This window comes from Arabidopsis thaliana, chromosome 4, assembly GCF_000001735.4.
Source record: "Arabidopsis thaliana chromosome 4, partial sequence".
NCBI classification, from domain to species: domain Eukaryota; kingdom Viridiplantae; phylum Streptophyta; class Magnoliopsida; order Brassicales; family Brassicaceae; genus Arabidopsis; species Arabidopsis thaliana.
In genome coordinates, this window is record NC_003075.7 from 4,983,820 (window position 1) to 5,006,525 (window position 22,706).

General features: G+C 36.9%; 1 protein-coding gene and 5 pseudogenes across 10 annotated transcripts; 3 read left to right on the forward strand and 3 right to left on the reverse strand.

Annotated features, from left to right (window-relative positions):
• Nucleotides 1–606: 606 nt before the first annotated feature.
• Nucleotides 607–4,864, reverse strand: AT4G08092 (annotated as a pseudogene; the record flags this gene model as incomplete). The annotated part of the gene is made up of 1 exon: nt 607–4,864.
• Nucleotides 4,865–6,333: 1,469 nt separating this feature from the next.
• Nucleotides 6,334–7,782, forward strand: AT4G08093 (annotated as a pseudogene). 5 transcript variants are annotated; one of them is made up of 5 exons: nt 6,354–6,494; nt 6,862–6,931; nt 7,150–7,190; nt 7,251–7,315; nt 7,439–7,768. The 5 variants fall into 5 exon arrangements; another variant differs by having other exon boundaries at nt 7,503–7,768; another variant differs by having other exon boundaries at nt 6,334–6,494; nt 7,150–7,315; nt 7,439–7,782.
• A 1,573-nt stretch (nt 7,783–9,355) lies between these two features.
• Nucleotides 9,356–10,877, reverse strand: AT4G08094 (annotated as a pseudogene; the record flags this gene model as incomplete). Its single annotated transcript has 1 exon — nt 9,356–10,877.
• Nucleotides 10,878–14,240: 3,363 nt separating this feature from the next.
• AT4G08095 lies at nt 14,241–17,723 on the reverse strand (annotated as a pseudogene; the record flags this gene model as incomplete). Its single annotated transcript has 1 exon — nt 14,241–17,723.
• AT4G08096 lies at nt 17,666–19,123 on the forward strand (annotated as a pseudogene; the record flags this gene model as incomplete). The annotated part of the gene is made up of 1 exon: nt 17,666–19,123.
• A 1,153-nt stretch (nt 19,124–20,276) lies between these two features.
• On the forward strand, nt 20,277–22,113 carry AT4G08097 (uncharacterized protein; the record flags this gene model as incomplete). Its single annotated transcript, NM_148282.1, has 9 exons — nt 20,277–20,416; nt 20,556–20,637; nt 20,719–20,798; nt 20,878–20,982; nt 21,204–21,284; nt 21,356–21,442; nt 21,508–21,642; nt 21,709–21,844; nt 21,919–22,113. The coding sequence occupies 9 exons, from the start codon at nt 20,277–20,279 to the stop codon at nt 22,111–22,113; spliced, it is 1,041 nt and encodes a 346-aa protein (NP_680648.1).
• Nucleotides 22,114–22,706: the final 593 nt, after the last annotated feature.

Here is a 22,706-nt window from a genome sequence, read left to right on the forward strand (position 1 = left end):
CTTTATACAGGTAGTCGCAATTTAGTTTTATTTTTATCACTAAATAATTGGGTTTGGGCCCCGAAATTTAAAAGCCCAACTATAAAGACAATTGTCGCCAAATAGTCGTTGGATAGTCGTTCATTTTTATTGGGTTTGGGCTTCGGAATTCGAAAGCCCAACAAATTAATAGTGTGTCACATGTTAGTCGTACTATCGTCGTTAACATCATTAGGTTCGGGCTTCAGAATTTAACAGCCCAACAAATAAAACGTCTGTCGCACGTTAGTCGTATTTTAGTCGTTAATTCTTTTGGGTTTGGGCACAAAATTTAAAAGCCCAATATCATTAAACGTCTGTCGTCTGTTAGTCGTATTTTCGTCGTTAAGTTTATTGGGTTTGGGCTTGGGCTTGGGATGTTGAAAGCCCAACAAATTAATTATACTTATAAATATTCATGAAAATTATAAGGTTTCTATAATATTTATTCAAATAATTAAACATTAAATGATATATTCTTAAACAACATTTTTCAAGTAAATAGAAAAATAAATATACAAATAAAGCACACATTTAGTACTCTTTATCATCTTCGACTTCATCTTCGTTTGAAGACGATAAATTACATCAGAATTCATCTTCTGGTTCAGCATTTCCGACATCTTCGACTTCATCTTCTTCTGAAGACGATAAATTACATCAGAATTCATCTTCTAGTTCAGCATCTCTGACATCGTAATACCGGATTGTGTAGTATTAGATCTTCAATTGTAGTTAGCAACACAGCTTCATCGCTTTCTGTTTGCAAAAGAGTCGGATCATTGTTTTTCATATTCTTCAGAAAAGTTTCCCCGAGGATTCACTTTTAAAACATTTCGCTAAATTTTTTTGGGTTTCTTTCTATATGGATACGGAATATTACAAACTTGATCTGCCTGTGATACTGCATACACAAGTTATACATATTAATAGATATACAAAATTATTTAATAATTAACAGAGAACTTTATGTATTCTTAATTATGTACCTAGAATAAATGGCTCGTATTTATTGTATTTCCTAGATGATAGAACGTCTACAACGCCACCATGGCTTCGCCGAGTGCCTCTACCAATCACAAGGTCATACCACTTACACTTAAAAAGTGTGATTTTCAAATTGACAATGCCCTCATACTCGAATTCTATGATATTAGTTAAAGTATCGTAGAAATCCGCTACATCAGATGAATCCGCGTAATTTTCTCCTTTAACACATACCCCATAGTTACATGTTTTTCGTCCAGCGCCATGATTATTCGTATGAAACAAATTCCCTCGCGTGAAATACATTAGCCAAGTTTTAACCTTCTTTAAACGCCCATGTACAATCTCTTGAACCAAAGTAGGAAATGGAGAAGTAGGGTTTCAATATGTTACCTACATAATAAATAAACAATATCAATATCAACATAATTTAAAAGGTTGGCCGAATTTTCCACCCTCTACTATTTATAATCTCAACATTCCACCCTGAACTTTTGGCTCCTTGAAATATCACCATCAACGAATATATTCTCAAAATACCTACATGTACTTTTGGATTCATGTGAAATACTACGCCTCCAATTGAACCAGTGATTAAACAGGGATTAACCATAAACGCGGATAAATCGCAATCGCGGTACAGTAAACGCGGATTTATGGTTAATCCCAGTTTAATCACTGGTTTAATTGGAGGCGTAGTATTTCACATGAATCCAAGAGTACATGTAGTTATTTTGAGAATATATTAGTTGATGGTGATATTTCAATGAGCAAAAAGTTCAGGGGGAAATGTTGAGATTGTAAATAGTAGAGGGTGAAAAATTCGGCCAACCTTAATTTAAATGATTACTTTTGAAAATTACTAAAATGATGTAGACTTACATATTCTTTAACCCATAGATAATATTCTTCAGCTCTTTTCGCGTAGAGTTCTTTTTCGGACAAAGTTGGATATTTCACTGTAAGAAAATCCTCGTACATATTATATTTACAAACGAAGATAAATAAATCAAAGTTATCATAATGGAAATTTTAAATTAAGGAGTGATTAAAAATATCTATCAAGTGGTTGAAAATAGTCATAATTTCTTAAAACATATGCATGTGCGCTTTGATAGTCTTTCTCTGTAAGCCATTCCACGTGCATTTCACCACTTGGACGGCCGACGTGCATAAATATGCTAGGTACTCCAGGGACATGATATACAGGAACTTCTCCTTCATCGAATCTTGTTAACCTGATCCATGTAATTGATTTTAATTCTTAAGTATAGCTTGCGCATCATAAAATAAATAATTATATTTACCTTGATTTTGTTTGTATATGATCGGCAAAGTAGTGCTCTGAAAAATAAGTAATCTCATCATTGATATATGACTCAACAATTAATCCTGCCACATATCTTTCTTTGAACTTTTTGAAAAACCTCTCAAATGGGTACATCCACCGATATTGGACAAGGCCACCCAATTCAGCTTCGTATGGGAGATGGATAGGTAGGTGTTCCATAACATCAAAAAATGATGGTGGAAAGATCTTTTCCAAGTTACAGATTATTAAAACTATGTTCTGTTTGAGAATTTGAACCCGATTTTTCTGTAAAGTTCTCAAACATAAGTCCTGGAAAAATGCCCCAATTCCTAAAATAAATATATATATATATATATATATATATATATTATAAAAGTGTGGCAACTTAAACAACATTTATTGTACCTGATAATGTAAGGTGGACATTCCGGTCAAGGAGTTCAGCAAAGATAAATGGAAGTAGTCGCTCCATAAAAACATGACAATCATGACTCTTCATGCCTGAAAACTTTCCATTCTCCATGTCTACACAACTAGCCAAATCTGAAGAATAACCATCTGGGAATTTAACCTTATGTTTCACACAAGACAATAAACTCTGTTTGGCTTCTTATGTTAATGTATACACTGGAAATGGAGCTTTACCCTTACTATCAATATGTAAGTCTGACCGAGAACAAAAAATTTCGATATCCAATCTTGACATGATATTATCTTTTAATTTACCCTTAACACTCATGAGAGTGTTCATAATGTTGTCAAGAAAATTCTTCTCTGTATGCATCACATCAATATTATGTCAAAGATTGAGGTCCTTCCAGTAAGACAACTCCCACAAAATGCTTTGCTTGTGCCAATTATGTTCCTTTCCATAGCCTGGCATTTTCTTTTCATGACCGTTCCCACCAACGTCCTTCGTTTTTGCACTAGCCAACCGCTCGTAATAAACTTGCTCCCCTGTCAAAGACTCAGGTGGATACTCCCTAGAAGCATCTCTTCCCTTCAGAAAGTCTTTCTTGTTCCTACGGGATGGATGACCATGAGCAAGAAATCTACGATGACAATCAAACCAGCATGTCTTCTGTCCATTGGGTAGATAAAAAGACTTTGTACTTTCCATACAAATTGGACAAGACAATTTACCATGAGTAGTCCATCCTGATAACATGCTATAAGCCGGAAAGTCGCTTATCGTCCATAGTAGCACTGCTTTTAGATTAAAATTCTGACTCAATGATACATCGTACGCATCGACTCCAGTAGACCACAACTCTTTTAGCTCCTCAATAAGAGGTTGGAGGAAGACATCAAGACTAGCTCGAGGATGATTTGGTCCAGTATTCAAAATTGTAAGAAATAAGTACTCTGTATTCATGCACATACCAGGGGGTAAATTATATGGAGTCAGGATCACAGGCCACAACGAATGATTACGAGACATGCCAAAAGGATTGAACCCATCAGTACACAACCCGAGATAAACGTTACGAGGTTCTTCAGCAAACCAGGGATGTAACTCTTGGAAATATCTCCACTCTGCCGCATCTGAAGGATGATTCATTTCTCCCTCCTTTGATTGGTGCTCAGCATGCCATCGCATTGCTGCAGCTGTCTTGTGGCTCTGATACATTCTTTTTAACCGGTCTCAAATAGGTAGATACCACATATGACTATATGGTACTTTGGTTCTTCGACAGTCATCTTTAGGCTTCCATCTTTGTGCGCCACAAAATCAACAATGATCTTATTTTTCGTCTTCTTTCAAGAAAAGCATACAATTGTTCGAGCAAACATCAATTGTATGATATGGAAGTCCTAAATTGCGCATCAACTTTTTAGTTTGGTAATGTGAACTGGTAGCCTGGTTTCCTTCTTGTAAAAAATATGTAAACAGTTCGCAAACGGAATCCACCAACTTTTCACTCATATTATACTCCGCCTTGTTTTTCATGAGTCGATATGCTAAGGATAACTGCGACTGGCCTTCATGACAACCATCGTACAATGGAGTATTTGCACCTTTTAACAAGTCGTAGAATTTCTTTGAATTGTTAAGGACCGGTTCTTCCACATTCTGATAACTACCATCCTGATGATAACTATCATCATGATAGTTATCATCAAACCCCACGTTAAAATTAAATGCATCATTCACCATATCCACATATGGATCTTCTACAACATTACCCACTTCTTCATGATTCTCACTAAAATACGTCCTATCCGCGTAACTAGTTCCTATATCCATATTCAGTTCTTCTCCATGCTTATACCAAACATAATAATTAGGCATAAATCCTTGACTAACAAATGACTACTAACTCTTCTACCTGAGATGATGTGTTTTTCATTCTTGCATACACTACAAGGACAATGAAATTTACCTCGACTACTCTGTACTATAGGCTGACTATTAGCGAATGTCATGAATTCTTCTACTCATGCGACGTACTCTGCTGACAAATTTCCCGTTACTTCATCAAATCTCTTGTACATCCAATCTCGATACAAACCGCCACCACCGCCATAATTGTAGTTTCCCGCCATTATATATACCATAAACTAAACTTATATTTTTTTCTTTGAAATCGTTTTTTTTTATTTGATGTTGTTTTGATTTGTTGGTGAATGAGAATGAAGAGTGTCGTGCATTATATAGAGGAATTTTACGACTATTTTACGATTACACACTGTAGTCGCTACAAAATTAGGTGTACCTACCCAGCAACGCGAAAAACGTTGTCCAACCATATTATACGACCATTATGCAACTATTTGACGACAAACAAAAGGTAGTCGTATAATTGTCGCCTTTTTGCGACTAAATATTAAAGTCGGAAGTGTAGTCGTCAATGTACGAGTACTTTACGACTACTTTTTTCCTTTAGTAATGTCGTCGTCAAATAGTCGTATTTGGACGACCATTGACCGACTAATTGTTGTAGTCGCTAAAATACGACTACGAAACGACCAATTTATCTGTTGTCGTAACATCGTCGTCCATCAGTCGTAAAGTAGTCGCACAAAAGGAGGACTACATTGTTAGTCGCCTTTCGTAGTCGTCGTTTGCCTGTTTTCTTGTAGTGTGTAGTTCATATGTAGCTAAAATTGATGACGAGGTGTTTGGTTTTATTGTCTTGAGATTGAATGGTGACATATAGATTTAAATGGCTTTTTGTGTGTATTTTATTTAAGCTTCTTCAACCGGTTCGAGAAGATTTTTCTAAAGTTTCAGATCTGACTTGATATGTGAAGACAACTAAAGGAATTCGTAGCGGTTTATAACGATTTATAAATACTAATAACGAATTCAATTGCCAAGAGCAAGAGCAGTGTAAACAAAGAATTAAATCTAGATCTTATGGTTTGAATATACCTGGATATTCTGCAGCGGAAAGGTGAACCATATATCTCGAGATTATTTTCGCATCCCAAGTGTTCTGCCTCTACCGGTATCCACACGCACACAAACTGGATCAGATCTGGAATGCTAATTCCTTTGAGATCTTATCTCAAAACTTTAGACAAACTTTTTGTCTCTTATATTTTAGTATTCTTGTGATCAAAAGTAAATTTCACAAACGTTGCTAATATATCATATATATATAGCCAAACGTATAACCCTAACTAATTAGAATTAATAATGGGCCAACGCCCAATAACTCTTTTACTTCCCTTTTGAAATTAACGTACATATTATATCATATATAACATATATAGTATAATAAACATTTTATTATATATGCACAACTACAAATATATATGTGTATCTTATATATTTAGTGTGTTCGTTTGGTCGCCGCAGCTACTTGCGGAAGCGGCAACCGCAGGTGATGATGTTCGTTTGGTGGACGCAAGATGCTGCGGCCAAACGCTGCGACAAATGCAAGTACCTACGGCTAGAAATTATTGATGCCGTTTTAATTTAGCGTTAAATTGCGATTGACGTGGAAAAGGACAAAAATGCCCTCAATATTTTTCAGAAACACACAAAAACCTAACCTAAAAATGCTGCGGCAAACGCAGCTTTTTCATCAACAAATTTCTTCTTCTCTTGGGTAATATAGATCTCTCGGCAATTTGCAGCTTGTTCCCCACGAGCTTCCTCTGTTCATCATCGTCCTCGAGCTTCCTCTGTTCATCAAGCTCCTCTGTTCTTGAACATCGACGAAATCAGGTTTGTTCATGTGAGATTGATAATTTTTGAAATGGGTTCTCTTTCTTGACTCTTCTCTTCTCTTTTGATCTTATGTTTATGGGTTTTTGTTAAAGTTCTCTGCTTAGCTCAAATCTAAACGGTTCTGAGAATTTGATTTACTTTGTGCTCTTCTCTTTGAATTTTGAATTGAGGTCTTTTGCTTCTCTTCTCTTAGCATGGTTTATACACTTGTCAGCCATTGTGATTAGTCTTTATTTCAACTATATCTTGCTTGAGGATAGTATTCTCCGAATTGTCATTCCCATTGTTACTTGTTAGTCAACTTTGTATATAGAACTTTATTGGTTGGATTAAATTTGGGTCTGATTTGTTTCTCAATGAGCAGAGGCTGTGGCAGATGCGAACAAAGCAATTGAGTTGGATCATTCATTAATCAAAGCTTACCTAAGAAAAGGGTAACGTTTTGCCATTTCCTCCTATGTAACATTTTATAGTGATGGTGTTTCTCTTCTCAGGAAATCTTTGCCCTTATGTAGAGTTCTCCGTGTCTCCTTAAATAATTGTGGAGTGTCTAATAATTGTTCTCTTTGCTCTTTGTTCTATTTTCTGTAATTTCAAGTCAAATGATTTATAGTTTTATAACTTGTTTGTTTGGGTTTTGATGATTTTTCAGGTTACAACTCAAGTGTTTTGAGAAAGAAGATGGCTAAAGATGTAAGTGTTTTGGTTTTTATTTTAGAGTTTTCGTCAATCAGTTTGCTAATGAGTGGCTAGGTTGAGCATAAACGTGCTTAACCTTTGATATAACCTCAGTCAAGCATGAAGAGGAGCTAGCTGAGGTAAATATGAATGTCTTTGTGGTAGGCTAAATATAGCCATTGGATGTATTCATTTTGTGTTTGTAATATTTAGGTTGGTTAACCAAATTGGTGGCTTCTAACATGGTTATATTGAATATGCAGCCTCAAGAAATTGTGGCAGTGAAAGATTGACATGTTTTGTTTGTCTTATGTGCTATTTATGCAGCTCGGAGATAGATTTATCTATGAAGTTGTGGATGAAGTGAATAACTTCCCTCACTTCTATGGTCCTATCAAAACCTTCGTTCCTCTTCCTTTGGATTATGTTGTCAAAGTTGAGAAGTTAACATTCATCAATTGCAATTTCACCTGCAGCTTTTTTGACTTGATGATTCAGTGGTTTATGTGTAATTGCAATGTCACTCTTTTAATAATGTAATTAAGAGAGATTTGTTTTCTATTCACAAAACAGTGTATTTATACTATTATTACAATGCAAGATTAAGATCAAAATCATTATCTTTTTTCATGACCTTCTCTACTTCTCCTTCATCATCTTCTTCATTATCATGACTATTTTTGTTTAAATTTAGCTCATGGTTTATCATAAATTATATTGTTATAATTATATATTTAACAAAAAATCATTACTAGCTAAAAATATATTTCTTATGGATTTATATATATTTAAATCCCATTTTTTATTCAAAATATATTTATATAACTTTATAAAATTTAAATAAAAAACTAAATGTAAAATTGTTGATGCGTCATAGAAACGAACACAAAAACCCGCGGTAGCGGCAACGTCAGCGGCAACGATGTCTAAACGAACATAAACCTGCGGCGGCGGCAGCGGCAACCGCAGCGTCTGCGGCGACGAAACGAACAACAACCTGCGGTAGTGTTTGCCGCCGCCGCTGCCGCTGTCGCTGCCGCAACCGCAAGCGGTAACCAAACGAACAGGCTAAACATATATATTATATTATTATTAATCCAACATTAATCCAGTTTGCGTAGGTGTGTGACGTTGTAGGTTTGTACAATATTAGCAATGAGTTCTGACTCATAGATTATAAGCGGGTTCTAGCAAAACATTTAACCACCTAATATTATACAAATGTCAAACCTCGATATTACAATTTTAACTAGGGTAAAGTACAACTGATTTCAGGACATTCCCAACAATCTCCCACTTGTACTGGAATCATCTATTCCCATAATCCCTTTGTCTCTATATCTCGATCTCAGCATAAGGCAAGAAATTGTCATCCTTATTCAGCTAGACCATGTTTATCAAACTCCGATTTATACTGATAAAACAAATCTTCGATAGGCCCAGAGATATTTATCTCTTGTTATATAGGAGGGAGAAATCCCATCTTGTTCCATCCCTGTTCCTTAAACAATTTATAATGCGCCCAATCACTGTCTTTATTAATTCGATATTTATAATGTTATATCTATAAATAACGCAGATTTGATTATGAAATGTTTTAAAAAAATTAATTGGATTAATAACCTCTTAGAATATAATAAATATTATTGATATATGAGTATAATTAGTTTTCCAATTTTAAACCCACGTAATTATGAATAGTATTGAATAAGGGAATATATTAATTGGAAATAAATAAAAATTCTCTCTCCAAAAATCTTGTTGTAGGATTTATTGAAAAAAAATCAATGGCTACAATTAATTGAATCGAATGGCCAAGATTATAACGTATGACCCAAAAGTTTTAAACCCGGGTCAAAAGGATACGCGTGTTTTTTAAGTGAAGGCGAGAGATCGGACGGTCACAAACAATTCAATCGAATGGCCAAGATTATAACGTAACTTAAGTGATTCTCAGTAAAAGGTAAACTTTTTCATGACATTAACATTTTAAACATATGATTTAAAGGTAAAAAATTTTTTTAACTGAGAATCACTTAACGTACGTCTCAAATAATAGAGTAGATAAATAAATAATACTGAAACAAATTTCATTAATCTGAAAATAAATCCAAATGTATTTTAACATGAACATCATATCATAAAAGAAAAACCTCCCACTAAAAATAAGATCATATCTTTATAAATCTAATGCCAATCGCAACAGTATGACTCTCATGCTTTGGCTGTGTAAGAGGTTTGGTAAAAGGATCAGCAACATTTGCATCCGTTGAAACTCTGCTAATCTTCACATCACCTCTATCAATAATCTCACAAATGAGGTGATATCGCCTTTGAATGTGTTTGGAATTCTGGTGTGATCCAGGTTCTTTTGCGTGCGCGATGGCACCATTGTTATCACAGTAAAGATCAATGGGGCCTGAAATACTAGGAACCACACAAAGTTCAGTAATGAACTTCCTATTCCAAACAACTTCATTACCCGCTTCAGAAGCAGCTATATACTCAGCTTCAGTTGTAGAGTCTGCCACAGTGCTCTGTTTGGAACTCTTCTAACTCACTGCTCCTCAGTTGAGACAAAAGACAAATCCCGATTGTGATCGGAAATCATCTTTGTCAGTTGGAAAGTTGGCATCAGTATTACCACTCACAACAAGTTCCTCACTTCCTCCATAGACAAAAAACTTATCCTTAGTTCTTCTCAAGTACTTAAAAATGTTCTTGACTACTATCCAGTGACTTTCACCTGGATCAGATTGGTATTTGCTCGTCATGCAAAGCACATGCAACAGCCAGGCGAGTGCAAAGATTAGCATACATGATAGATCCTATAGCAGAAGCATATGGAATCTTACTCATCCGCTCTCGCTCATCATGCGTCGAAGGATACTGAGTCTTGCTAAGAGTTATGCCATGAGACATTGGTATAAAGCCTTTCTTAGAATCATTCATATCGAACATGTGCAAGACCTTATCTATATAAGTATCTTGACTTAGTCCAATTATTTTGTTTAATCTATCTCTATAGATTCTTATTCCAAGAATATTGACAGCTTCACCCATGTCTTTCATTGGGAAACAACTTCCAAGCCAAGTCTTAACAGACTGAAGCAAATGAATGTCATTTCCGAGGAGCAGTATGTCATCTACATACAATACCAGAAATGCGACTGCGCTCCCACTAGTCTTCTTGTAAACACAAGGTTCTTCTTTGTTTCTAATGAAATCAAACTCTTTGATTGCCTCATTAAAACAAATATTCCAACTCCGAGATGCTTGCTTCAATCCATAAATGGAACGATGAAGCTTGCATACCTTCCAAGCAGACTCAAGAACAGTGAAACCTTCAGGTTGTGTCATGTACACATCCTCTTCGTGATTTCCATTAAGGAAAGGTGTTTTCACATCCATTTGCCAAATTTCATAATCATAATGAGCAGCAATTGCTAAGAGAATCCGAATGGACTTGAGCATTGCGACTGGAGAATAGGTTTCATCATAGTCAATACCATGAATTTGTTTGTAACCTTTCGCAACCAGTCTAGCTTTGTATATCTGTATATTATCATCCATGTCAATTTTCTTCTTGAATATACATTTACATTCTATGGCTTTTACGCCATCAAGTAAATCAACAAAAGTCCATACTTTGTTTTGTGACATGGATTCCATTTCGGATTTTGCGGCCTCTAAGCACTTATCGAATACCCAAGGAGTAGAACCAGAAGTAGTAATATTTAATTCTATAACATAGATACCAGAAGAAGAAATCTTGAATGTTTTCTTCTTCTCCAGATCTTCCAAGTATTCAGGAGGGTTTGATCCATTCAATTTGTCCTTCTCAAGAATATCTCGAACTGAATAGGAACTTTGAGGGTTTGACATAACTGTCGAAAAAGAAAAGCAGAAATTAATATGATGTTCATAAATTTTAGAATTCTCAACAATTAAGAAAACTAACACTATACTCAAAACAAATTTTCTCTAATGAGTACAATGATCCATATTTAAGTAGAATCCAAGTGAGCTTTGGCTCCACTCCTAAATATCTAGTTATTTAGGTAAGCAACACCTTGCTAATTATATCCAATATAACTCTTGATTGTGGATGACATCGTATGTCTTATCCAACCCTATGTCTCTAAGCCCAAAACCGTTTTGATAGCATAGTCAAGTAAATCAATTTTATTTCATATGGTAACCATTACCATCTGTCTCACTTTTAAACAATTGCAGACCGCTGCTTTCGCAGACCCGCCATACAACAATTTAAGTTTTAAAAGTTTATAAAATTGGAGAGACATCAAATATTTGATATTAGTTGAGGAATAAATTTTATAACTCAATTTTATATTTAAAATTTATATCTAATATAAATAAAATATAACTAATTTACATCCAATATGTATTTATTTGAATTATAAAAAATTAATTAATCTTAATCACATTAAAATTATTATTTATTTAACATTTAATCTTAATTAAATTTTAATAGCTCTAATCAAATTAGAATATATTATAATTGAACTTATCCTAATGAAATTAGGATCTATCGAATATTAACTTTTTCCTTCTAAAAATTCATAAATCATAAGTCGATATATAATAATTATAATTATGCTAACAAATATTTTGCATAAAAAACTATTCCAAATCAAAATCCTATACTTACCATAATTCTACATACACATATTATATATATAATATATAATTCTAACTACGAGATTTTATATGGATATGTCAATATAATATACACAAACAGATATCATATATCAATTGATTAATAATGAAACGTTTTCATATGAACAAATTAATCAAATACACAACAATCGACAATCATGGCGTTCACGTGAAGATGTTTAATTAGATCAATTATTTAATTATATTCGTACTTTTATTAACCATTAACAACATTCACACATTCTTTATTATTATATTTAACAAATTAAATATTTTTAGTTATAATTCACACTTAACGTAACCGCATATCATATATACTGAACATGTTCGTTTAGGTGAATTATACAATTTCGTTTTTATCATGTATGTAACGTCTCCGGAAATTCAAAAGAATCTTTAAAATATTATTATAATAAAAATACTAATTTTTTAAAAATATATAAAGTTGTAATCTTGTGTAAACTCCAAATCTTAAAAACAAAATAAATTAAACTTTACAAAATCTACCAAGTCTCGTTTTACGAATAACAAACTCTAAAGCTCAGCTGCATATCGCTCCTCGTCAATGCCCTTTACATGGAATCAGAACTTATGTGAGCGAAAAATTGCCCAATGAAAATATAAACCCGAAGAACAAGTACCAACACGGTCTGATCCCGCACAGAATAATGTTCACGTGTTGGTACTAACAAACATAGTTTCAATTCAATTAATTTTAAATAAAGTAAAGCACATTAGAACTTATGCTAGCAAAATACATAATTAAATCATAAGAACATAATAATATCATCAGACAGAATAATAACATCACAACAGAACGACCATGTATCCAACAATGCACGTCGGAATGGCACAACCCCAACATTAGTCGACCCAAACCATATACTAACAGAATATTTACATAATATACTCGATAGGGATGCTAGCCCCTAACGAGGTGATAAAGAAGTACGGTCTACGACATTAATCGACCTCAATACCACTAACAGACTAACAGGATACTTAATACATCTGTTGGCGATACCGGCCGCCACAGATTGCCCAATAGAGCTAGCTAAATCAGAGTGCCATGTTGATACCGGTCTTAACAGAATAACATATCTTATTATCATAATAATATCCAAATTAATTATCGAATCAAACAAACAAACTCTCGGAAATTAACCTTCAAATAATTTAATTGATTATTTAAACTCACACCTAACATATTATACGAATGTATCAGTCTTAACAGAATACCATATTTTATTTCTAAACAGAATAACATATGTTATTACCAAAAATCATATTCATATTAGTTTATCTAGATAACCAAATCCATCTTTACAACTTATCATGCAACTAATTTAATTAATTAATTTTCCCACTCCTAATTTAAATGGGAGTTAGAACTCACCTGACAAAGATATTCATATCTTCAGATCGAACGAGTGATCAACGGTAATTCCGTACACATTCCAAACCACCAAACAATTCACCTAAATTCAACCGTTAATCAGAAAAATACCTAAACTACACCATTGTAAAGATACTTTTAAGTGAAATCTTGAACAAGTATTTGATTTGCCAAAACCGGTTTAAAAAGAGCCGAATCGGTCAGAATTGCTATGAGTTTAAAATCAAAACTCAATCAATTCTAAATTAGATTTCAAACGAGTATTTTCCATAGACATAACATTCCAGAACCGGTTATAAAACCTTAAAACCGGCTTAAATAAATCCCGATTTAACTATGAATCAACAAATCAAAATATTTACCAATCAGATTCCGATCGTTTTCGACTTCTGTTTGGTGAATTCTCAGCGGCGTTGGTTACATATTGAAGAGAACTTTCTAACAAGGTATAGATCAAGTTTTAATTCTTCCTGAAACGAAATCCACCATTAAAGAGCTTGAAACTCACTTCCACGGATAAAATTTGAATAAGGAAGAAGATGAGGCTTACCAAACTCTTGTACCAAAGCTGAATACAACCCAAAACTAAAGCTCTAATATGGAGAAGCACGATCAACCTAACTCACAACAAAATTCGATCACAAGTTGCCCAAAAATAATCAAATCGAAGTTGATGAAGAAAGGTCTTGAAATCTCGTCAAAACCTCCAATTGACTATGTAATCGGCACGATATATCCCTCTGATTTCGGAACGATGAACCCGAGTTGCCCTCATTTTTTTCGTTTTTGGAGTTTAGTCGCTTAACCTTTCTTTATTTAGAGATTTTGCCTTGGACTTTTGAATCAATCAGAAATCTTCCTGAAGTCATACAGTTTTTAAATGATCAACTTAACCCAAAATATAACTTTTTCTGTTTTTCAAATTTGGGGTGTTACAATTCCACCATCCTTAAAAGAATTCGTCCTCGAATTCAGAGATCAACCTGAAGGAGATGTGATACATTTCAAGGCTTATAATTCAGAGATTCTAGTAGACTTCAACTACCATGTTGCTTCTTACGCACTTAAGTTACTCACCTTTTATATTCAAGTCCCAAAAGTTTTTCTCCTGAACTCTTTCACTCTAGTCTCTAATATCCGAATTGACTATTATTCTTTATAACTCATGTCTTCTTGACTTTCTAGAGGTTCAAAGTTCACAACTTGAGAATGGTCATGGTGATACTTCCTTAACATCGATACGTGAAAAGAACTTTACGCACATGCCTCAACTCTAGAGGTAATTCTAAGCGATAAGCTACACTTCCAACACGCTTGAGATTCATACAAGGGCCTATACAGCGCAACTTTAACTTTCCTGACTATCCAGTTCAGAACTTACCTTCATATGTTGAACTTTAATAAACACTTTACCACCAACCTGAAATTCCAAATCACGTCTTCAACGATCTGCATAACTCTTTTGATAGTTTTGGGCAGATTTAATCCTATCTCTGATTAGCACAACTTTTCAATGATTTCCAAAACTAATTCATGGCAAATTACAATAGTTTCTCCAACTTCTACCGAACATAGAGGTATATAACATGGCCTACCGTTCAGATCCTAGTATGGTACAATACCAATACTTGCATGGAAGCTAATATTATAAGCAACTTAACCATTGACAACGATCTCTCCCATGCTTGATCACTATCCAAAACACATGATCTTAACATATCCTCTAATGTTTGAATATTCTTCTCAGACTGCCCATTTGACTCATGATGATAACCATAGATTTTAGTCGCTTATCCAATGCCTGATGTAAGCTATACCAAAAATGTGAAGTAAACTTTCAATCATGGCAAGAAACAATGCTACTCACGACATCATGCCACCTCACAATTTCTCGCACGTAGATCTCTCCTAGTCGGCATGAAGAGAATGTCTTCTTTACTGGTAGAAAATGGGGTGATTAAGAGAGTCAATCTACTATTATCCAAATCGAGTCATTTCCTTTTTGGGACCCTGGAAGCCCTGCAACAAAATCAATAGAATCTCTATCCCATTTATACTGTAGAATAGGTAACATTTGCAGTTTACCACTAGGCTTCTGATGCTCAATTTTTTTCATGCTTGCATACCGAACACTCTGATACAAATTCTGCAATATCACCCTTTTCTTTAGTGCTCCAAAGCTCTACTCATTAGACACTCCAAACAAATTTAGTTCATTGGCAAAGCAATTATGCGAGTGATTTAACAATTCGAGAAAAATTCTCTTATAACCTTCAGTAATATACTGCCAACCCAGAAAACTGCGAATCTCTAAAAAGAATTGCTTAGTTGCTTCCACTTAGTTGCTACATCGACTTTAGCAGGATCTACAACAATACCTTTCAACTGCTCTTTTTTCAATCTCTGAAGTATCAATCTCAAGTGTTCAACATGTTCTTCTTAACTCTTTGAATACACCAAAATATTATCGATGAACACTATAACAAATTTTTCAAAGTGCGGTCTAAATACTCTATTCATCAAATCCATGAATATAGCTAGAGCATTAGTTAACCAAAATGCATCCACAAACTCAAAATGTCCATATTTGGTCTCAAACGTTGTCTTAGAAATATATGACAATCCTGTATTCGCACTTGATGATAGACATGTCGTAATCAATCTAGAAACCAACTTGCTCCTTGAAGTTGATCAAGTAGATCATCAATCCTACCATCCTACCCCACTGGTCTAAGTCCTAAGATACTTGTTCTTTTATTGTCACTTGATTCAACTGTCGGTAGACAATACATAACCTCATACTACCATCCTTCTTTTTCACAAACAATATAGGTGCACCTTAAGAAAATGAACTAGATAGAACAAAACCTTTCTCAAATAACTCCATAAGCTGTTTCTTGAACTTTTCCATATCTGATACATATTGGTCATGATTCCTTAGCCCGTTTGTCGCCTTATTCCATTCGTTCAACGATTCATATCCGATCGTGCATTGATGAACCAATCCCTATCGTTACTTAGCCATACAACCAACCTACCCCACTGGTCTAAGTCCTAAGATAGAGATTGGGGATCGTATGATTCCATTGGTTCACGATGGCTGAATCAAGCTCTTGACTTATTGGTCCATCTGTCCTCCAAATGTACGTCCCTTCGGTTTAATGGTGGACGATCGAGGCTTCGGCTTATCGAACCATCCATGTTTCCGATCCGGTCCTTTAACACTACAACCGCCCATGGTTTACTAACCGTTACCCGTATGGTCCATGGTGGTCGTTAAAGCTTCCGGTTTATCGATCCATCCATACAATCCGAACGATATCCTTATCACACCTAAGGGCCCGTGGACTCATCCATCGGATCATAGTAGGCTAGCCCATTAAATCCTTTTTCCGTCGACCTTACGTTTGCTCGCGAGTCCAACATCCGTTTTGTCCATCGGTTCCCACCGTAGACTTTCCCGTTGGTTATCCGTCGAGTCACCCTTTGGTCTTATCGTTCTCTGATCGGTTTTACAATGGTTGAGGAGATAGATACATGAAGGCGGCCGCGATATTGATCCTATAGGGTGAATCACGTTCCTTACCCATTCTTGGTGATTTCTTCCTTTTACCGGTAAGATTCCATCCATGGGCGACCTTTTGGTGTATTTGGATGCACTTCTCCTTATGCTTCCTCGAACACCATTCCCGGTCTTGTCCGATCCGTCTCCTCGTTAGATCCGATTCGTCTGTCCAATGATCGGTCTACCAGATCCGATTCGTCTCTAAGACGATCGGTCTACCCCATCCATCCGCTAAACTCCATCAAACCGTTGGACCGGGAGGTAGCATGCACATCAGTTCGATCGAGTTATACTAGCCGAGCCGTACCCTCTTTCCGACCAACAACTTCGTGGTGTGTTTGGACTATTTGTGATGTGTGGTTGATCTCCTAAAGGCCTTGGGCGTCCTCCCTTATATATGGGCGAATGGATGCTTCCCGACGCATCACATCCGTTCCTTGCACCCTTCTGAAGTGTTGCACCTTTCCAATCGTAGCTGTTCGACCAATTCCACCCTTGGACGATGCAACCGTTCGTTGGTAACCGCTCGACCTTACACATTTTGGCCGAGACACCTCTTCACCCTTGATCTACCACAGTCCACCAGCTCGAGTGTCAGCTGACTAGACCATCCACCTGGGTTAGTACTCAATCAGCTCACCGAGCCCATTCGAGCTATCGGTCAGCTCACCTAGCTGAGCTAGCTACTCTTCCAGCTGGTTTAGTTCACCTAGCTTAGCTAGCTAGTTCATCCAGCTTGTCCAGCTCACCTAGCTGGTTCAGCTTGAACTTTCTCGTTCTTCCGACTAAGTCTTTTGGTCTATTTCTCGACCCTGAACTAGTTTTTCCCTAAAACAAACCAGCCTCTTTATGAACTCGGGACACGTGCGTTACACTAAGGTATCGTCTCGACACGCATCGTGGATTGCTTATCTCCAATAATTCACGTTTTCCATTCGTCACAAGGCTGGCACTCTCAATCGCGTTGTAGACGCCCTCAGCCGACGCCATACTCACCTAGCATCGATACATGCAACTGTTCCCGGGTATAGAGCAGTGACTTCTCTCTGAATTTTCAATTCAAGATGGCTTCTTGTTCAAGGGTTTGCGTGTGTGTACCAGCGTGCAGCCTGCGTCTTCAAATTATTGGTGAACTACACAATGAAGGTCATGTTGGGAGAGATCGAACATTGCAACTTGTCACCGCATTATATTTTTGGCCAACGTTACGCCGCGATGTAGAGAGATTTGTGGAACACTGTCGTTTGTGTCAACAAACCAAAGGGAAACCTTTTAATGCTGGCATTTACCTACACTGCCTTGGACCGACACAAGCATGGACTTCATTTTGGGCCTTCCACGAACTCAAAGAGGTCATGATTCCATTTTTGTTGTGGTGGATCGCTTTTCGAAGATGGAACATTTTATCCCCTGCAAGAAGACGACAGATGCAAGTAGTGTGGCTACTCTTTTCTTTCATGAAATCTATCGTCTACATGTTTTACCGCTTTCAATTGTGTCGGACCGTGACACACGTTTTCTGAGTCACTTTTGGCGATCACTTTGGAAGTTGCTGCGAACGAATCTTGACATGAGCTCTGCGTATCACCGGAAGAGTGATAGACAAACCGAAGTTACTAATCGCACCCTTGGTGGTTTGTTAAGGTGCTTGGTGGGTGACAATATCAAGAGTTGGGATGTGAAGCTTTGTCAAGCGGAATTCGCCCACAATCATGCCTCTAATCAAAATTTGGGGTTTTCACCATTTCGTGTGGTTTATGGACTGATTCCTCGCTGCCCCTTGGATCTTACTACACTTTCATGGACAGGCGATTGATTTTGTTACAGAGTTGCAGGAGGTTCATCGTCAAGCCAAACTTAATTGGGAGATAGCAACGTTAAAGTATAAGACAACTGCATATCATACGCAAAGGGAGTTGATTTTTCAACCTGGAGATTTAGTTTGGGTAGTCATCACCAAGGATAGATTGCCAGTACGAGAGTACAACAAGCTCAAGTCTCGAAAGATAGGTCTTGTTGAAGTGCTAGAACGCATCAATGCCAATGCTTATCGTCTGCGACTTCTGGACCATATGCGTACATCGGACGTCTTCAACGTCAAGTATTTGTCTTCTTTCCGTGGCGACAATGAGCCGTTGGATTCGGGGTCGAATCCTCTCTCACCCGGGGAGACTTGATGCAGCGCATCATTTGATATTTGGGCATCAAATCTTCATTATGTGGGCCTCACGTTTGCGACTTCATCGATTGCAAGTGTTGGTTTATCTTTATTCTTTTTCAGTTTTGATAACTTTAAATCGTTATTAGGATTAGTCTTCTTTGATTTGGTGTTATCACGTTTTAGTCGTTATCTTCTCAGTTCTTTAAATAGAATCTTTGTAACTCAGTTTTTATATTGATTTAACAAAAACGAATGTTTAAGAGCTTTGTAAAAGGCCTTGCAAGGAGGATTTGCACCCTACGTGACGAGCTCGACTCTCTGATTCGCATTCATCATCCATTATCACTACCATCTCTCATTCCCTCTCTTCCCCTGTCATGTTTCATCCCCTCTGTTTTGCTATCCGAAAACAGAGCCTCCCCTTTTCACAGTTTGTAGCTTCTGCCCCCTATCAACAAGTATAGCCAACAGCCTTTCATTGTTGGGTCTCATCAAGCAAGCTAATATTCGAGAACCTTCGAGACTCATTCATGTACTATACCATGATAAATCGACCATTCTTTATATTACTTTTTTTGGTATTATTTCTCTCTCCTAGACTTATTCTTTTTAGAGAGTAAACAAAGGGGAACTCGCATAGTGGATTGACATCCTCGACATATTTCCAACCTTCGTAATTGATCATTCCTAATAATGTATAATAATGGGACCATGGAAAACATTCCTACCTCTATACACTACCAAAAACCATATCAATCTCTTGCTTTCTTTCTTTTTTTTAATAAGGGGAGAGGAATACTTTTTTTTTTTCACGTAGGTCTCAACATCATGTATGAACAAGGAGTCAAGTTCTATGAACACTAACCGTTTTGATGAGGTAAAAGGAAGAGCAGTGAGATTAGCTCCAGCCTAAATGGATTGTGTTGGAAACCAAGATATCCTCAAGTCTGTCGGTTTGCCATTTGGGTTTTCCAATAGTCGGATTGAGTCAAACTTGCAGCATTAATCAACGAGGTAATAAACTAAAGAAATAGAGATCATTGTTCATAACCAAATTTGACTCAATAAAACGACTCAAAAAGAGAAAATAAGAGTAAGAATAAGACGCAAAAAGTAAAATGTAGTTAGTAAGCGCCTCCCACAGACTTAAACGTCACTATCCCCAAACTTAAACGTCACTGTCCCTAGTAGCATTCAAATCCGGGGTAAGCGAGAAAAATAAAAGAAAAATAAAAGGAAAATCATACTATTGGGCTGCCTCCCACTAAACGCTTGTTTAGAGTCAATAGCTTGACTTTGATGGAGTTTGAGGAACAGGTGGATCAGATGGTGGAAGCAAAACTTTGTAGTAGAACCTCGCATCATACAAGGTGGCGTATAAGCAGCCAGTGTGTGCGGTCTAACTTGGAAGTGAGGAAGTTCAGCAGGGCAGGACAAAGGTATGGGTGGTCTACTCCTTTTACCTAGACAATCATCAAAAGAAAGAAAAATCGCTCGACGAGAAACTCGTGGCTTGCTTAACTGTAAAACAATTTCTGGAAAATTCAAAGTCTTATTGATGATATCTGGAGGTTTAAGAGGAGGAGATGAGTATCTTTGCCGTTTCGGAAGTGGATCAAGGAGTATATGTGCAGTGGGTGACGTGACTGTAGTGCCTGGAGTATCACCAGTGAACTCAACACGAAAACCAGCTCTAATAAGGAACTCCGACTCAGCCTTTGTGGGGTGTCGATCGACACAGGTGGTGGTGTTGATCAACACCATTGCTGCAGATGATTCCCATCAACTGCTTCGTCAGCTGCGTCTTGTGGTTGCTTGCTTGTACCATGAACATAGCTATCTCAACATCAATCCATTGTTCATTGACACTATCATCTGTTGTTGACGCTTTGGTGTTGAGCTTGCTCGATTTCGCTCCTTCAAACGTTGAATCATGGTCTGTTCCTGATGAGTGTCGATTGACACCAAGGTCGTGTTGGTCAACACTGAGACTTGGTGTTGAGTGGTTATGTAAATAAGTGTCGCAAGCAGTCGTGTGGGGTTTCTCAGAGGTCTGGTGCTGAATTTCACTCCTTGACTGAACTACAATAACATCCTCTTTGTTGAATCGAGCATTCAAGTCTTGTATATCATCATACAGACCATCAATCCTTTCATTCGTCATCACTTGGCTCTTGAGAATCTATTATAGCATGTATTCCATCATACTCGTAGAAGTGGGTGGAGGGTGGGCTTGGTGAGTAGAATAGCTGGAATGACTAGCATAGAACATATCTGGCGTGTTGTAGTCATCAAGTTGAATAGCACGTCCATTTGCAATAGTTGCAGCTCTATATCCTCTTTGGTGTCGAGCGACACCTAGGTGGTGTCGAATTGAGGAAGTGCAAGCCTAGTATGGTGGATATGACAGCCTTTAGAATGAACTATTGGGTGTTCAAGACAGACTCTGTTAATCCGAATTGGCTGTCGATGCTTCGAACAACCAACTCGTCGAGCTCGACTTCAAATACAAGGCGCTTGTCAGGCTAAGGGATTCCGAATTGGCAAAGTCAGCCTCGAAGGCTAGAAAAGAGGTTAAAGATCACGGAATGGAGCTGATCGAGGGGGCCATCCGCTTTATTCAAACTGAGAAGGCTCAATCGCAGCTCGAATCGGACATCAAGGAGTATAAGAGCAACCTACTCTAGTTGGATTAGACTCATGATGACGATTTTCTTGAGGAGCAAGAGAGATCCAAGCTGAATGCCACTTTGAAAGACAAAAAAGAACGTCTTGCGGCTTTCCCTGCTTCACCCTTTGATCCTCAACTTTACGAAGAATTTTTCACCGAGTCACCCCCATTAGGTGAAACGGGACTTGATTGGGTTGTGAGTTTTTCTACTTTCAAGACTTATTATTTGTGTATTTTACGCTCTTAATTGATTTGAATATTTCTTCTTAGGCCGGGGTGCCTATCACACTGATCCCAACCATCAAATACAACTCTATCCAACCAAAGGTGCCTTTGATTGTGAACAACGATCCGGTGATGGTCTTGAATGATGAGAATGTTTTAGAAACCGCTCATGAACCTTCAGCCGAACAAAAGCTCATTAAAGATCCTTTCGTAGCTGAAAGAATTCGAGATGGCAACTGATTCGTAGTGGCTGTGACCACTTTAAACTGGGGCATGTCCCAAATATTTTAAAAGCCTATTTTAAATTTCTTGAAAAGTTAGTTTTTGCCTATGGAGGCTCAATTTCTTGAACAAGCTGTTTGCTTGAGGAGGCTTTTAAACCTTTCAATTTTTATTCCATAGAGGGTTTCTCAGTTGTTATGCGGGTTTGCAAAGTCCACACTCTTAGAAATTGACCTTGTGGTTAGGCTTTGAGAATTTAGGTTGATTAGACCTTCCTCATAAAATGCGAGAACTGAGCTCGACTTAACACGAGTTCCCCACTTAGTCAATTCGGTAAATGTAAGGGCCTAGACCTTGATTGTTTTATTCGACATTAATGGGCCATTATCTTTAATGTGACGATTGCTTTTTCTTTTTTGTTTTTCGAAAATAGTAAAAACTACACGCCATTAAGGCAATAATTTTACTTTCTCGATTTCTAAAAATGGTTTAATCCATTCTGACACGCCACCATTATTGAGCTTCTGGTTCCAAGGTAACCCTAAGCCCCTATAAATAAGAAACTCTAGTCAACTTAACTCCCTCCAAACATTATTTCTGAAATTTCCCTC